The sequence below is a fragment of the Lissotriton helveticus genome, chromosome 2_1 (genome assembly GCF_964261635.1).
Source record: "Lissotriton helveticus chromosome 2_1, aLisHel1.1, whole genome shotgun sequence".
Taxonomy (NCBI): Eukaryota; Metazoa; Chordata; class Amphibia; order Caudata; family Salamandridae; genus Lissotriton; species Lissotriton helveticus.
Genome location: NC_136059.1, coordinates 800,221,331 through 800,239,694, shown reverse-complemented (window position 1 = coordinate 800,239,694; position 18,364 = coordinate 800,221,331). Strand labels below are relative to the sequence as shown.

Below are 18,364 nucleotides of genomic sequence, written 5' to 3'. Positions count from 1 at the left end.
TACATCAGTTTGCAATGCTTCAGTTGTGTGCAGCAGGCGCAGGTCAGATAGCTCACAGTTTGTCCACTTTATGCTGCCAGCAGCTCACCAGGCTCATGCTGCTTCACGTAATGGAGCACAGCTTCTACTACCGTGGTAGCACTTCACAGTTAGACACCTGCTGAGACACTACGATTATGCGTGACAATGCATTTCAGTGCGGTAATGCGGATTACCACACTGAAATACGCTAGTGTCACGCCTGATGCGTGACACTTGGCAGGCCTGCTTAGGCCGTGTAGCTCCGCTCCTCTCCACTCCGGCCTTTCGAGATACAAAAGGTGCCGTTCGCCGCCCTACAGCACCCGAGGGTTCCCAGGCACAATTGCAAGCGTGGATGGGCGCAAAGAAGGGGCTAAAACAAAGCTTGAAAGTTTGTGGCGCCGGAGGGACCGAAGAAATGTCCTACTCCGCCGCCATCTTGGCCACGCCCCTGCATGTACATTTAATGGTTCAATTGCACTATGTCAAACCAGAACACCTGGCATCACTCTCAGCTTCCCCACTCGACCAAATTGTGTGATCCTAAGCAATTGTTTTACAAAATCTTCTCTAGTGTTTGGTTTAATAAACTATAAATTGTCCATGTCTAACAGCAACCCATACCAACCAGAGGGTGCACATAACTAACCTGCCTCTTAGATTACTATTGACGTTGTTGTTGGGACGGGGGGGGGGGGAGGCATGAATGTTTCTAAATTCATGTTTGAAAATTGTCACTTAAAAAAAAACTTAGCAATGCACTGATATAATCTGATGTACTGAGGTGAAACACTTCTCAATCAGTCAATAAATCATGGGTTTATAAAGCGTGACTACTCGCCCATGAGGGTCTCAAGGCACTGGAGGGAGGAGGATTGCTGGTCCTTCTGGGTGTGGGGGAGCATTCGAGAAGCCAGGTCTTGAGATCCTTCTTGAATTAGGTCAGCGACACAGATTGCCTGAGGTGGAGTGGCCGTGTGTTCCAGGTCTTGGCATCGAGGGAGCAGAAAGAACTTCCGGTTCTGGTCTTGTGGATCCATTGGTACAGAGGCTGGGATCTGATGGGTGGAACAGAGTTATCTGGCAGATATGTGGAATGCGAGGCTGAGGTTCAGGTATTCTGGTCCTATGTTTTGGAGAGCTTTGTAGGCATATGTGAGGAGCTTGAAGGTGATTCTCTTGTTGACCGGGGGGGCCAAAGGAGTTGCCGGATGTGTTGTGTGATTTGGCTGTGGCGGGGGGTATTGAGGACCAGTCTGGGGGCAGCGTTTTGAACGTTCTGTAGTTTACTGAGCTGTTTCTCAGTAACGACGGCGACTTCTGCATGTTAATGAAATACACTTTTTTTACTTTAAAGGGGCTTTAGGCCATATATATCAACACAGTTTCCCATAGACACAGAGTGGGTAAAACCCTTTCATACATCTTGCCCCGTCTCATAAGTCTTCTCGAAGTTTAGCAGGACACCTTCTGGGCTTCTTTTCTTTTACTTCCTTTTGCCTGTAAATGAATGCTTGCCATTTATTCAAAACCTTTATGAATGTTAGTGCATTGTAAACAGTAGCCCAGTACTGCTGTTTACTAGGGGCTGCATGTAAAGGTCAGGTGGGCCGCATGCATATCCCCCCGCCCATCCCCGGGCTGTACTTCGAATATCATTGTTCTAAGGTAAGGAATCTGCGGGTAGATAGAGTCTCTACCAGATAAGGCATTACCAAAGGTAAATAACTTGTTCTTCGCATCGCTATCAAGCTAGTTAATTTGGCAGTGGGCAAAACCAACACTGTTCAGAATCAGCAGTTAAGAACAAATTCTGTTAGAGCAATTCAGGTGGTTCATGCACATTCTTTTCAAACTGCACATTATATCCCTAATAGAAGGAAGATGAGTACAAAAAAATTACACAACATAGGCAAACAATATGCAAAATTTCTACTTGCATATTTAAAAGAAATATGAATGTGGTTTTAAAATTGAACTCATATTGTGTGCAAACAGCGTTATGTACATATAAATGTGCTCTGCACATACTGTATGGCACTTTCAATAAGTGCCAAAATGTATAATGAAAGGAAAATGGAATTGTATGTCTGTAATGCCCAGTAATTCCCTTTTATTTTAGAAGCAATGCTGTGTTTTTTGGGTTTACAATTGTGTTAATATTCACTGAAAATAGGACATGGTTAAAAAGATAAGAAATATTTCCAAGTGATTTTACCCTTCTGTGCATCACAAAGTAAATTGTGTTTTGGTTGTTTGGATCCTTTAAAAATCGTTGTTAACATCACATTCAGGATAAAGAGTCAATGGGGCCTATTCACAAACTTAATTTTGTAGCACGTAAAGTATTACTACCGTAGTGCTAATGTATTAAAAAATGTTATTCACAATTACATGCAGAGATCTCTTCCTGCCCTTTCTTTTCTGTGTAGAGTGCTCCGCTATGGTGGTGTGGACCAGCACGCTCATAGGTATACGTTCCAGTAGTAAGTGTAGGAGGGACTAGGTTGAGTGGCTGGAAAATGGGGACTACGTCTAAATGGGAGGGATTGAGAGAAATATAAGGAGCAGTTTAGGGCTAATACAAAACACACCTACCAAAGATTGATATTCATAAATTTTACTTCTAAAGTTACAACAGACCTAAGGGTGTCAAAATAATTTCAAAGTACTCCAGCCAAGACTTGAAGCAAATCAAGCACCACACATCGCCACTCTAACACCCCCTAGAAACTAATTTATGAATAATTACCTTATTTTGACAGATGAATCATATTTTATACATAGTTATTCTTTTATTAAGTTATTAATAAATGTACTTGAAAATAAATTACACATTTAAACTGTATAAAACATTTTAAAATATGTCAAATTTACAATAATTCAAGACAATTTTTATTTAAAAAACTACATATTAAATAAATTAGTTAGCTCAGGTGGGCATTTTTTAAAGTAATGTGTAAAAAATACAAATAATAAACTGGATTTATTCTCCTTATACTCTCCCAAAAGAATATTTACGACACAGTAGCTGAGCTCAACACACACGTGCAAAGTTACTGCTATTAACTTTACACATGTAAATCTTGTTGGAGGAGGCTCCGCCAACATTCCAGTGGATGAAGAAATACAAGTTTACATCTAGATGCAACTCTCCATTGTTGAAATGGCGAATATAAAAAAAATTGTAAAGATATGCTTGGATGTACTAATAAATATTTAATACACTTGAACAAATGTGCAAGTGCATGTTTAATTTTGTAAATAGGCCTCAATGTTTCGTGTGCAGCGGTGAATATTTGAAGCTACTTAAAAAGCGTACATTATATTGCAAACAGATGTTTTTATTTTCATCCGTGCAAGGAAATCTTTACCTTTCACACATGATGTGACACATCCCTTTAGCTTGTAGCAGGTTCACTAGGTCCGGATTACAGTTACCCTTCTATTTTGCAGTCAGATAAAGGAAAACGAACCTAATTACCCGTGCTATAATAAGTTATCAATCTACTTTGCCTGATATTTAAGTGCGTGTATTTGAAATTACAGCAAATTCTACTACAAGAGAAACACTTTTTGGGGCTCATTATTGCGTATTCTTGCGGGGGTAAGAAACAGGCACCATTGCTTTTACAGGAACTAAAAGAACTACCAGTCATAGCAGAATCAGAGCAAAGGCCATGTTTGACTCGCGATGCAAAAGGGGCGGGGGCGAGGGGGGTGTGAGTGCAGTTTCTGAGATACTGAAATACTGAACAGTGACAGATTTGATTGTGTTCGCCCAGTCTTCTCTTGCATTCCCCTTGCCGCTTACCTCTTCCTTGTCCTTCACTGTATGGATGAAACCCTAGACGTGATCACCCAGAGTCGTATATTATGAAACCTTGTTCTGTATAAGAAATTCTACATTTTCATTTAGTTGAAAATGGGTGAATCAAATGCGGTGCTTTTAACGTGTTCTTTACAAATGCAATGCTACACTGACTGTGAAGAATGGCGCCATTTAACACATGTTGTTTGTAGAAGTGAATCGCTGTACGTCTTAGGTTATTCGAGTCTGCTGTTAAAATAACGGTTTCTTTTTTAGAAAGGGCGCAAACAGATATTTAACTGTGAGGAAGAAAGATGGCTCTGAGATGACCCGTGCAATGATGACCTGCAACTTGACACACAATACGAAGCATGCTGTCAGGAGCCTGATTCAAAGATTCCCCGTCACCAACAAGGAACGCACGGAACTTCTTCCCAAGACAGAGCGAGGAAATGTGTTTGCTGTTGAAGCTGGTACGTCTTTATTTAGCGCAGTCCATTTTGGTTTGCTTCGTCAAGACATTGGTGATCGCTTTAATTTGAGCTTTTCGGTTGGGTGCCATTTGTGATTGCAAGCATTATGTTGCTTTCTGAACCCTCCTCCCAACCCTCTGTTTTTTAAAATGGTCGGACAGTCTACTACACTACTGATTGCTGTGTATCAGTGCACACGAACCCAAAAATTAGAGAACAAGAGACCCTGCCTAGGGGTTAACAATTTGGTCCAGCATAGGGATCCTGGATAGCCAGAGGAGCCGTAACTGTCTTTCTAAAGTCCAAGGCACAAGCAAAACATTGAGCTGTTATGTTTGTACTAGTTGATTCAATGCCTATTAGACTACCCATGTAGTTAGACTCATTTTTAGGTCTCGCTGGCATTGCAGCGCGAAGCGCTGCCGCCAACGAGACTTCTAGTCGCCGTGTTTGCTTCCAAGGGAGACGGACCTGGAGACAGACCTGTGCACGAGCCGATCCAGGCCTGGGCACGAGCCGATTCAGGTCTGTGAACGTGCTTCACAGTGGAACAGACTGGTGCACGAGCAGACACCGGTCTGTGAACGCGCTTCAAAGAAACGGCGAAGACTGCAGGCGCCACTACTGTCTCGAGCCGCAGGGAACGCCAAAGCCAACGTGCACGCTCACGGCGTCACGCTCCTGCCCTCCCGTGTCTCTTCCGAGGCTGTTATGCACTCCAGGCCGACTTGTTTGCATCCCCGCTGGCCACTCTCTCTTCTCGCACACTCATCCCGTCCGAACAGTAGCTCCGTGGTCACGCCACGCAGAATAACGGGTAGCACCAGCCCAGGACTCCAGACCACAAAGAGGGGAACGCGAGAAGTGCATCCCCTACCTCCCTCCCTCCCTCCCTCCCTCCCACAAGCAGCGACAAGAGTGTGCAATCACTAGTTTGAGACGGCGGGGGGCGAGCAGCGACCATCGCCCTAGAGCCAGCGCGAGGCTGCACCTTTCTACCGCACAATACAGATCTTTATGGACTGCTGCGAGTCAGTATCGTTTCAAAATGGCAGAGAGCTCTTTGTATTAACGCATTTCTGTATCTAACGGGCTCTTAATTTCGCAAAAAAGAAATACTTTGTGTTGTATTGTCACTATGATGATTTACTTAACTAGCATATTGTGCGGTTTGATGTGCGGCTAGAGGGAGAAGGTGTAGAGTGGAGGTGCTAGCTGGATTAGAGTATATTCTAACTGCAATCAACATTCTTTGTAAAGTTCACATATAGACATTTAACTGGGTGATCGTGAATATTGTCTTACTAAACACAACATAAATAGCGCTAAAAGCTTAATTTAAAAACAAATGTACTATCGGACGGTATAGGGTTGACTATTAAGTTATTCTTTCTATTTACTGTCCAATTACTTTCTATTTAAAGTCATAACTCCCAAAATTCAACCACAGAGTCTGTGTGGGCTGAGAAAACCACTTGATTTCAGCCCTTTTGGAAAAATTACCCGGACAATAGCATGCTTTGTTTGCCAAGATCGCATGGGGTCCACGTCAATTCAAAGCGTGTGTCCAAACCGGACGTCAGGCAGCTCCTGCCCGTGACGTGGGCGGGGCCTGAAATCCGTCCGGAAGTGCAGGAGACGGCAGCCGAGAGCCCCGCTAGCTCCACACTAAGTCCCGGTCCTGAGATGGACTGGGTGAAACGTGGCCCTGGCGAGGCGGGGCTCCCACGAGAGAGCGCCCCGCAACTGCAGCAGCCTGTGGAGAGGTAACGCGGAGGGGGCACGAGGCACATTGTCGGTGCCTGCCCCCGCCGCATGTCAGCCCCGCGTGCAGCCGTCCAAGAGCCCAGACAGCGATTGAACCCCCACTGGAGGAGCAGCCTGAGGAGAGCCGGTGAGTGGGGTTCAACATAGTCCGTGTTGGGGAGGAAGAGTCAGAGCGGCCCGTCTCGCAGCGGGCCGCTCCACCGTTGTTGGGCAGTTCCTGGAGTGCTCCACAGTCCTGTGGGGCCGGTTCTGTTCTTGTGTTGTGTGTGGCTCTGTGTGTGTGGCTGTGTGTGTGTGGCTCTGTGTGTGTGTGTCTCTGTGTGTGTGTGTGTGTGTGTGTGTGTGTATGGGTGTGTGTGCATGTGTGTGTGTGTGTGCATGTGTGTGTGCATGTGTGTGTGTGTGTGTATGTGTATGTATGTATGTGTGTGTATGTGTGTGTGTGCGGCTCTGTGTGTGTGTGTGTGGCTGTGTGTGTGTGGCTGTGTGTGTGTAGCTGTGTGTGCGCAAATGCAATAGGTCTCGCATTTGCGAGAGATTAAGCTATTGGCATTATAAATGACAATGCCATTTATTTATCTATTTTCAAAACCAACACATAAAGAAAAACGTTGTCATTTACAATGCCATTAGCTCTAACTTTTGCAAAGGCGAGACCGTTGCATTGTAAATGCTTGTTTGATTTGTTACCTTCGCTTCAAATTGTAAAGCGCTCTGATATCCTTCGGGATCAAGTTCGCGCTATATAAAACTTTATAAATAAATAAATAAATAATGTACTTTTTATATATCCATTTATTATTTTATTTTAATAGATACGTGGTTACAAAATCTGATATATTCATATCACAACATAAAAATTACTTAATTTTACAAAAAGTCAATAAAAACATACACGGTTCAAAACCTCACACAGTCCCACATACCCACATCACCATCAAAATCACTCTTCAACATACTATCCACACACACACCATCAGTCTCTCATACATAAAGGCAGACACACTCCCACTGATACATAAATGCCATTGCAAAAATTGTTTAGAATGAAACACTGCTGGGCAACAGATAACAATAAAAGGGATTGACGATCCAAGGACAATCCTGTTGCCCACAGGATACCCGCCAACGCGCGTTTTGGTGTATAGGCCCAACCCGGCCACACCTTCATCAGGGCAGTGATGTCTCTTGTGGGAAAAATACGGGGGGACTGTGTATCTGAAAATATAAAATATACAATACAGTACATTTATATTATTACTTTTTCTCTAACATCAGTTATTTATTCTAGTCAATTTAATTATATGGGATACATTTATATCCATTCCCATAGAACTCTAACAATGACAGTGGCTCCACTTAAAAGACATATACTAGAAATGTATAAAACTTGGGAGGAAAGCTCCTCTTTAGGCTGGAACAGCAGTTCTTTAAAGCAACGGGCAAACCAAAATAACATCCTCCATACTTAATTAACAACACATCCATTAGATATATACAAGGTGCTTAATTTATACAATCCCATAGGTACTATTTACAAACAAGCATTTACAATGCAACGGTTTCGCATTTGGAAAAGTTTGATCTATTGGCATTGTAAATGACGAAATTTGTATTTATGTGTTGGTTTTGAAAACAGATAAATAAATGGCATTGTCATTTACATTGCCATTAGCTTAATCTCTCGCAAATGTGAGACCTATTGTACCCTATGGACGAGCTCAGCAGACAGCAATTACTACCACACACACACACCCAGAGCCACACACACACACGCCCAGAGCCACACACACACACACCCAGAACCAGCCACACACACACACCCAGAGCCACCAACACACACACCCAGAGCCACACACACACACCCAGAGCCCCCCCCCCCACACACACCCAGAGCCACACACACCCAGAGCCACACACACACACCCAGAGCCACACACACACACCCAGAGCCACACACACACACACACACACACCCAGAGCCACACACACACACACCCAGAGCCACACACACACACACACCCAGAGACACACACACACACCCAGAGCCACACACACACACCCAGAGCCACACACACACTCAGGAGAGCAAGCACAGCGAGGGGGCAGGGAAGCAAGCACAGCGAGGGGGCAGGGAAGCAAGCACAGCGAGGGGGCAGCGAAGCAAGCACAGCGAGGGGGCAGGGAAGCAAGCACAGCGAGGGGGCATGGAAGGAAGCACAGCCAGGTGGCAGGGAAGCAAGCACAGCCAAGTTGCAGGGGAGCAAGCACAACCAGGGGAAGGGGAACCAGGGGGCGGGGGAGCAAGCACAACCAGGGGGCAGAGAGGCAAGCACAGCCAGGGGGCAGGGAAGCAAGCACGGGCAGGGAAGCAAGCACAGCCAGGGGGCAGGGAAGCAAGCACAGCCAGGGGGCAGGGAAGAAAGCACAGCCATGTTTCCAGTGCTTGGCTATTCTGAATAAACCACACGTGAGGGTGTTACCATCATAAATTGATTACTGCAAATATTCCTCTCATAAATGTATAGCTGCTAGCTCCAGTAATGTGGATGCATATAAATGTTGATATCTTTTAAAAGGAAAAATGTATACAATTATTTTCTAACTGTTTTGAATTATTCCTTGATCAATTCGTACTGTGATAACTACTTTTACTTTTATGCATTGACTAAATGCGAATAAAGTTATTTGACTGATTGATTGACTCAGTTCGTCATCCCACCTTTGTACCAGCGTCAGAGAAGCACTCGACATTACCTTTAATACGTAGCTCACACCTGTGACACACCTGGCACATTTCCTCCTTGCCTAGTTAAAATGCCCCCTAAACGCCCATAATGCGTCACATGATGTCATGACGTGAAACTCAGGGCAACATGTTGCACACCCAAGTCTGTTCCATGCCAAACACAGTGATGTCAGCATCATAACCATAACATTTGGTGACATTTTGTTCTAATGCCATGCTAGGTACCATGTACGCATTTTAATGCACACTGTTCCATGGAGCTGCCAACCACAATGACACGCTCAGCCCATTCCAACTCCTTCGTGCGGGGAGGGCGGGAGCAGGAAACCATGAGTCTGGATCTGCGGTGAAAGGAATAGGGGTAGGGCAGGTGAACACGGCGTGAAAAGGTAGGTAAATCTCAGCCAAGAGGTTACCTGTAGCGAGTAAATCCGAGGTGGCTGGGCGGCGAATGATTCGATCCAGTCCACATCAAAGGAGTCAGCTGATGCGAAGTGGGACTGCAAAGAGTAATCGTTTTAAGCGACACCCCCACGCCATTCTGTTGCATTTAATTCCCGGATTTCTTTCTGGGACTTCTGAAGTTGTACAGAAACGTACGACCGTGTGTGTTTTCAATGCATCTGACGATGATGTGGAACTTAGTAATTTGCAGCTAAGAGCACAGAGCTGGAAGTTAAGTGCAGATTGCAAAGTGGCATACTTTTTTCATAGCTGTGCCGGTATTTATAGAAATGCAAACCCCCGAGTAAGCACCGTCATTTTCTTTCTGGCATTGTTTTCTTCTGTTCGCATTCCTATAATTGTTGTAGATAGAAGCACATGCGCGCCTTTTTCATGGCAGTAATAAGCAGATTGGTTCTGTGATTTGTTTCCCTTCAGTGTCTGCAGGCAGCGCGCGGGGCTTGGCTGAGCTCGTGTAAATCACACACGAGGGGGGAAACCGGCACTAGATGGGGAGATGAGATAAAGCTGCGGGAAGCAGTAGCTCTGTATGGGATAGAATCCCGGAAAGTGCTGATAGCCTCCGGCCCCTTTCATGTCAATTGCAGAAGGAACGGGCACGTCTCCCTGTCTGCGGCTTATCCGAAGACAGCTACTGTAAGCCGAGGCGCCCTCCGGCTGCGGCCGTCCGCGGGCTGGCGCTAGATTGCAGTCTGCCCCTGCCGGGCGCGAGCCGCTCCGCTAGTGTCCTCCAGCACGTGACGCCTGCCATCCCCTCACTAGTCCCGGGATCCTTATCACTACAGACCCCAACCTGATTCATGTCTGCAGGGGAGGGGGGTGTATTTCAAAGCACCCTTCTCGCAGCGCTGCGAGCATACCTGCCCGGAACTTCACGCAGAAAACTATAACTGCTTGCTCCCCCCTCCCTCCCTCCCGTGCCAGTGGACAGTGGTTTGTAACATGAAAGCCCGCAGTACACCTTGGCAGGGGCTTTCATCTCGGGAGTTTTATGACACTTGGTAAATGTGCAAAGTTGTTTTAATTAGACTCGGCAGACAGCCCGGGGCAGCGACAGCGCCAGTACCTGCACCATAGGCTCCGCTTTAGTGTAATATATATAGGCTATGCTACGGATACTAAACTTGTGTACTGTGGGTTATGCCGAGCAGCTGCTCGAGGCATTCCCTCCATGGCCCCAGATGGGTACAGTATGGACGGAGTCCGAAAGGCCACAGGCCGCACAGGGCCAGAGCCTCGACACTGGTTTAGCATCTGCCCGACTAGCGGCAGTCTGCACCGCCATTGGATTCGATGGCCATCTTTGTGTATCTTTCTGGATCTTGGGATCCAGGCTGCGCACACCATCGCCATGGCCAACACCGCCACCTGCACCCGCTTCACCGACGAGAACCAGCTCTACGAGGAGATTGGTAAGTAAGAGCAGTGCGATCTGTGTCGCTGGACCTCAGTTGATAGCCCTGCGGAGGGAGACGCCTCACAATGGAGCGTCGCAGGCTGTGCTTCCTACCCCCGAAGTAGCAATAGCAGTGCAAAGATGGTGGGGTGTATCTGCCTCTGGCAGCGCAGGGTCCCCGTGTGTTTGGGTTCGGTGGTGCGCTGTCGCAGCATAGGAAGGAGTCGTCTCCTGTCACTGGTGCAGTGAGTGCTCGGTTCCCCCGGCCAGCAGATATGCTCCGGTTTAGAAAACCGGCCCTACTGGTGTAGTAGGCGCTCGGTCTGTGCGGGCACAGGCAGCTGCTCACGCGGCGGTGCAGTAGGGTTTCTTCCTGGCCGCTAGCATAGCACGGGCTCTGTCCTGACTGCTGGTACAGCGCGAGCCTGACTTTGAAGACAATGCGGACTATGTGTATGACGTCATGTGGTCAACGGTGCATCCCGGGCTCTTCGCATGCGTGGATGGGGAGCGGGACAGGGGCTGAAATCACTCTCCACCGGGCGCCATCTTAAAAGAAATGACCAAAACAAACGTATTAAAAAAAAAACCACCCGCCCACAGCCGCAAGACGTTTTAAAAGGGGCGGAAAGGGAAAAAATCGGCGGAACGCCCACCAATCGCCTCGGTAAATGACGGACAGATCTCTCTTCCAATGGCTAGCCTCCATTTATGGAGCTAGCCAATGGAAGAGAGAGGCGGAACTAAGGCCACACTGTTCTAACATAAGATTTCGCCTGCGCGAAACGCTGCTGTTCGCCAGGCGAAACCTAAAAAAGGGGGGGGGGGGAGTACCAAGGGAAGGAAAACGAAGGAAAGTTATCCAGATAAGAGGAGGATCCTAGTGCTTAGAGGATCAAAGAGGGGGAAAGCGAGCTATATGTCTAATATGAAGGCAGCTAGATGTGGGCTCACTTACCCTGATTCAAACAAAGAAGGATTTTAACGGGTATCTTAGGTCTCCTCTAGCCAAGCAAGTATGGGAGGCTGTTTACATGAATACTTCCCGGCCGGGACCTCAAACACAGGATCTCATTTCTAAAATAAAAATAAATGTAAATGTAAAAGGGGAGGTACGGGGAGGTGCCTTCCGTGTAGTTGATTTACATGTATATACAACTGTCCCCATCTAGGTCTCCCAAAGGTTAGCTCCATATATCCAGCCTACCTGAGAGTCTCACAGTGCTGAGGATTCAGAGTAGGTTTAAAGGAGAAGTGCCAGAGAGCATCAGTTTAACAGCGTCCGAGTGTAGATTGAATCGATATCATCTTAGGTAGGTATCCCATATAATTGAATTGACTAGAATAAAGAACTGATGTTAGAGAAAAAGTAATCATATAAATGTACTGTATTGTATATTTTTTATATTTTCAGATACACAGTCCCCCGTATTATTCCCACAAGAGACATCACTGCCCTGATGAAAGTGTGGCCGGGTTGGTCCTATACACTGAAACGCGCGTTGGCGGGTTTCCTGCGGGCAACAGGATTGTCCTTGGATCGTCAATCCCTTTTATTGTTATCTGTTGCCCAGCATCCCTTTTGTCCTTTTGTTGTTTCATTCTAAACAATTTATGCAATGGCATTTATGTATCAGTGGGAGTGTGTCTGCCTTTATGTATGAGAGAATGATGGTGTGTGTGTGGATAGTATGTTGAAGAGTGATTTTGATAGTGATGTGGGGTATGGGGGACTGTCTATGAGGTTTTGAACTGTGTATGTTTTTATTGACTTTTTGTAAAATGAAGTAATTTTTATGTTGTGATATCAATGTATCAGATTTTGTAACCACGTATCTATTAAAATAAAATAATAAATGGATATATAAAAAGTACATTGTTTTGCTTGTGCCTTGGACTCTAGAAAGACAGTGACGGCTCATCTGGCTATCCAGGATCCCTATGCTGGACCAAATTGTTAACCCCTAGGCAGGGTCTCTTGTTCTCTAATTTTTTAATATTTCTTCCCCCACCTACCTGCCTATATCCTTACCCGTTGGGGGGCCTCCTTCTATTCTGGTGTATCAGTGCACACGTCCATACAAATAAAGGACACCCGGGGTGGACGTTCAACACTTTTAATTTGAAGTAACCAGTATTGATCATAAGGTCTACTCCCATTAATTTCATTAGGAAGGTTGATCTTCTTGGGGAAGGTATGATAGGTTCCTGTGATAATGCCCTTTATCCTACCCAACAAGTATATAGGTCCTTCAAAGAGGAACTTAGGACCCAATGCTCCTCCCTGAGGATTGCTCTTTCTTCCCACCTTAAATACCCAAGTCTGTATCCACTTTCTGTCTGCCTGAAGGCAGAGTGGTTTGCATTAGGTTTGCCTTCCAAGTTGTTCCTATTGGTTGTGAGAATGTTCTATACTCTCCATGCCCTAGCCCCATTTAAAAGGTTATCCCACCCTTCTTCCTGTTCCGAGGTTTATGAATCTTTCTTCCTTTTACTGGGTGGTAACTATGTCCTGTATTCTGAAGTGAATAAAGAGGTTCAACTCATACATGGGGGTTAACTGAGTACTATGAGAGTCAAGTACACTATGAGTGAGAGGCAAGATGGCGCCTGAGTGAAGTCCTCTGACACTCACCTCCGCGTCTCTCCCTGAGTTTCCCATAATCAACGAGGTTTTCTATCGAGTAGCACTGGCTAGGCGCAGAGAAAGTGATGGTTGGCATCTGTTGACTGGATGGTGCAGCGGCTGCTGCAGTCCGGGTGTTCGACAACTCGTGGAGAAGAACGAGCGCGGCAAGGAACGGTACGGATGCTGGGAATCTCTCGCTCGGCTCCTACTGCCGGCGGCTGCCGGCTGAGGGACTATCGACGTAGGAGTGGCGCTGCCTAGCAACACAGACGTCGGAGAACCCAGAGCGCAGATAGGAGGACTGATGGCGGCTCGAGGCGTTCGGAACAAGATGCGCTTGGCGGTACAGGTGGCACCCTGGTCTGCACTTTGTGAAATGAATAATAAAACGAACGTTGACATGAAAAAACACGAGCCACGTACCGGTAAGGGTGTTAAACTAGAAGGTAACAAAAGCTCTTTCTAAAAAGGTATTGTAACTGGTGATCAAAATAAAAAACAGATAGCCATCACAAGCTTGTTTCCAGTCAAAGGTGCAATTGAATGTGAAAAAGAACAGAAACAGATAAAGGGCACAACTGATACCTCAATCGAAACCCCTACCGGTCCGGAAACATGTGTTGCAAACCTGCAAGCTGTCAGCACTATCCCGGACATGATGGCGGAAATCGGCATGGGACAAGACAACCGTATTAGGAACACCAGAGACATGCATAGGCAATTACCGAGGAGGGGAGGAAGCTCATCTAACCATATCTAATATCCCGATTATGGCCCTCCCAGCTGAGACATCTGAGGCAGCAATAGCAACAAGAGCCCCAAACGGATTGGAAATTACCAATATTAACAGCCAAACTTCTCCCACTGAAAAAAAAATACAGGGGGAAAAAATCATGAGATAGGATATTTGTCTCCAGATCCTTTGGAAAAATGTTACTCTCTGAATGAGGAGTCTGGGGAGTCTGAAAATATGGTTTCAAGTACGAGCAGTAATGAGGAAGGGGATGAGAATACATCCACAAGCTATTGTAGTCGGCAATGAGAAAAAAGGGTGCCTAGGAAAACTAAGAGGCTATCGGATGGAAAGAAGAGTCGGACCGCCCGGAGAACAATCCCATCCCCGATCGTACAGTCCCTTAAATAATTTCAAGATGAAGTAAAACTGCAGAACCGGCAGGCCCGACTGGCATCAAAAAAGCTGCAAGGCTCAATTAGAAAAGTTAGGAAAACATGTACAGAAATTGTGGAGAGGTTAAGTATGGTGGAACGGGGGTGTTAGAAACCACGGCCGACAGCCTGAAAAAACAAGCAATATCTCAGGAAAGTACTCTGAAGGATGTAATGTGGAAGCTGGAAGAGGCAGAAAATCGGCAACGCCGCAACAATCTAAGACTGCTAGGAATACCGGAGAATAGCGAGGGCAATGACATCAGGAAGTTTACAATAAATCTGCTAAAGAACTCTCTTCCCGAACTTGCACAATGGGACTGGGATAAAGAAATCCAGCGGGTACACAGATTTCCTCTAACTATATCTAGACGTCGTCCGAATGATCAATCGTATCCAAGAGCAATTTTAATCTTTTTTGGGAATTTTCTTCTCCGACAAACGGTGTTCGAACTGGTGAGACCTAACAAGAAAAGGAACTGGGAGAGTTTTTCATATTCTGTCAAACCAGATTTCGCTCATGCAACAGTGGAGAGGAGGTGGCGGCTCAGGAAGCTGATAGACTGATGCACCAGTTTTCTGGAATGGTGCTATCTACAAAACCCTGCTAAGCTAAAAGTCAATTTTCAAGGACAGAACTATTATTTTACGTCTGAGATACAAGCGCAGAAAGTACAGGAGGAAATTGTAGCAGGGGAAATGGGGGCTAGTGAGAATAATCATTAGGCATTAGCAAATGGACATGAACTATTTCCCACTTACTAAATATTATGTAAATATTTGGTTTGCGCTACGTTTTGGTCAATAATTCTCTTGGAGCATTTTTATTTTTTTTTTGTTTGGAAGGGAGCACTTTTTAGGTGAAATCTGATTATGCTAGCTCCGGCGAGTATCGGGAACTTGCCCATGCCCATTAGCACGGCCTCTTAGGTAACTTTATGGTCCGGGTCCACTCATCACGCAACCGCCTCTTTTGTATCACTTACGGCATAGAATATAATCAATGCACTGTGATCAAGTTGCACGCACTACGCCAGAGTGCCACGTTTAGTCCACCTGCTGCTCTCACAAACGGCTACCAATGGTCTGAATTTCACTTGGCACTCACCCCCACTCGGCACGATCTAGATAAAAGGGCTCCTTCATTTATGAGCCAATATTGCTCGCATAACTGCATGGTATTGCACCTCCCAAATATGAGCACATCATCAACAGTGCCCTTTGGAAACAACGATCTAAGGCTCACTGCACAATTTTGCATGTGCATTTGTTTTTTCGCATCCTGATGTATAGAACTGCAACTGACTTGTTTGTTTTTTGTAAGTTAATAATTTTAAGACAATTTGTTTTTTCTTTTTCCTCCTGTTTAACCCTACAGGCCTTTGTAAATATATTTAATCAGGCAAAGCTCTCTTATTGTAGTCCTGATGATGATCCCAACATAATCCTTGGAGATAGGGATCGAAACGTTCGTCGACTGTTTACATAGTACTGCTCCTTTTTCGATTTATGATTTGTGTTGCAGTAACTGTGGGATAGAGCTTACTTAAAAATGTATTGTATTGTAAGCCGTCGTTTCTCCTGCTTGTTTGCCTGTTACTTTCTCCCCCATGTATTGTCTTTTCCTGACTTGGTACAGGCTTGTGCCCAGTTATCATTGTGTGACTTGTTTCACCTTAAATGTATGAATTCTTTGAATTCTTTGAATTCTTTAAATAAATGCTTCTATGTCCGGCTGGACACTGAAGAAAACACACAGTCTTCATTTTTTAGCCTGTGTTCATCCCTTTTCTATTTTCTATTTTAAGCTAAGGACCATTGTTAACTATAAAACTAGTACTACCCGAGGTCCTTCGCTACCTTTACGGGTTCCCTTGTTCTAGATACTTATATACTGGTGGGGGGCAGAATGGAGGGGGAGGGAGGAGAGAATCTCAGACCTGGGGTAACGTTGACCTAAAAAAATTCAAATGCTGAAATAGAAATCAATAAATAAGGGGAGAAAGTATTTAAATGGAATCAGGGCAGAGAAGATAATAAAATGTATACTCGGGACGTAAAAGAATCAGTATGACTACGTTGAAAATTTGAACTGTCAATATTTGTAGCCTCAATGATGAAAAAAAAGGGAAAGAGTGTCTGTCAGGTTACAATTGACAGGGGCCAATATTCTCTGTGTACAGAAACACATTTTGAGGGGTCTCAAATCCATCTACTTAATACATTGGGTTTCATGGTGGTTACTGCCTCAACACAAGGAGTAAGGACTAAGGGTGGAGCTATATTGGTGAAAGGGGGTGGGACACAATTTACTCGCTCTTCATCCGATAAACACGGAAGATGGGCTATCACAGAGTATCAACTGAAGAATGGTGTGAAAATGACTATCTGTACAATATACTGTAATATTAGCGATGACCCAGAAGTACTGGATCATATATCTAATGAGCCTGTCCATTGGCCTCTTCCAGTGATAATCTGTAGTGATTTTAATCTAAATTTACCAAATGACTGGTCAGTCGAATCAGGTTTTCAGTACAAGGGCAGGACGCCAAGAGTATTTCAAGCTTTTAAAAATGTATGCCAGACTCATGGTTTGATAGACTGCTGGCAAGTAGAACATCCGAAGGATCCAGGCTTTACTGATTATTCCTATCCACATGCACGACATGCAAGACTGGATTATATTCTGGTTTCTAACACACTAGTAGCTAGTTGTACAATAGAAAAGTTACCAAGGATACGCTCTCACCATAATCCTCTTCTTTTAACTATTGAGCTTGGTTCAACAAAGCATAATATGAAAACATGGACGTTTGAAAGAGCTTTATTGGTTAATGAGAAGTACTGTGATTATATGCGGCAGTGGATCCCCAGATTTTCGGAAGATAATCTAGGTAGTGCACCAATCAATATTGTTTGGGATGCCCTAAAGCCTGGGATCAGAGGTGAAACACTTTGAGTTTCATTAAATGCTAATAAAAAAAGAAAACAAGATATGAAGGTACTTCAAAATAATATAGCTATCGCGGAGGAAGGACTAATAAGAGCTGTCCACGAGGGAAGGGAAGTTGAAAATGAACTAAGACAGGTTGCAATAGCTAAAAATTGTACTATTGATATATTAACGGTAAGAGCCATAGATAGAGCTACAATACATAAGGACATTTTTTACGAATTAAATGAACAGGTCGGACACCAGCTGTCGGTACGTACCCGAGAACAAAGCACAGTTAATCTTATCAAGGCAATTTGGGATCCAGAGGTTGGGCTAAGGACAGATCCTGACTCAATCAGAACTGCGTTTCAAAGATATTATCAGGATCTCTACAGGGATAATGATATACAACAGGAGTCGATCAAGGAATATATAGACCAAGATAGATTTTTAAGATTAGAGACTAATGAAACAGAAAGTATGGATGCTATTCCGCAGTGGGAGGAAGTTCTTCTCTCAATAAATAGTCTAGCTCCAGGTAAGGCATGGATGGTATTCCCACTGAATTTTATGTTAAATTCTCCCCACAGCTAAAAAATATATTGTCAAACCTGGTAGCATATATATTTCAGGGGGACGACCTCCGGGATCATGGTCCATGGCCAAAATCGTGTTTTTTCTAAAAAAGATGAAGACCCTATTGAACTTGGGTCTTATCGCCTTCTAACGTTAATAATTGGGGACTCTAAAATGTATGCTAAGCTATTAGCTGCCCGATTAGCCACGAATATACATAAGATCGTATCTAAACGACAGCATGGGTTTATCCAAGGAAGGGCTACAACCGATCATATTCAAAGAGTGATCTCATTGTTTGACTGGTCTGAGGTTACAGGAGACCCTATGGCACTTATATTATTAGACGCCGAAAAAGCTTTCGATAGGGTC

The 18,364-nt window shown here is 44.9% G+C and overlaps 1 protein-coding gene across 5 annotated transcripts in view; it reads left to right on the top strand.

Moving 5' to 3' along the window:
• YTHDC2 (YTH N6-methyladenosine RNA binding protein C2) overlaps positions 1–18,364 on the top strand; it is a 1,035,502-nt gene that overhangs the window by 188,403 nt on the left and 828,735 nt on the right. For all 5 annotated transcript variants that reach the window (XM_078675531.1, XM_078675532.1, XM_078675530.1 and 2 more), the window contains exon 4: positions 4,109–4,305. In XM_078675531.1, the coding sequence (XP_078531657.1) occupies positions 4,109–4,305 (197 nt within the window). The remainder of the gene's footprint in view (positions 1–4,108; positions 4,306–18,364) is intronic.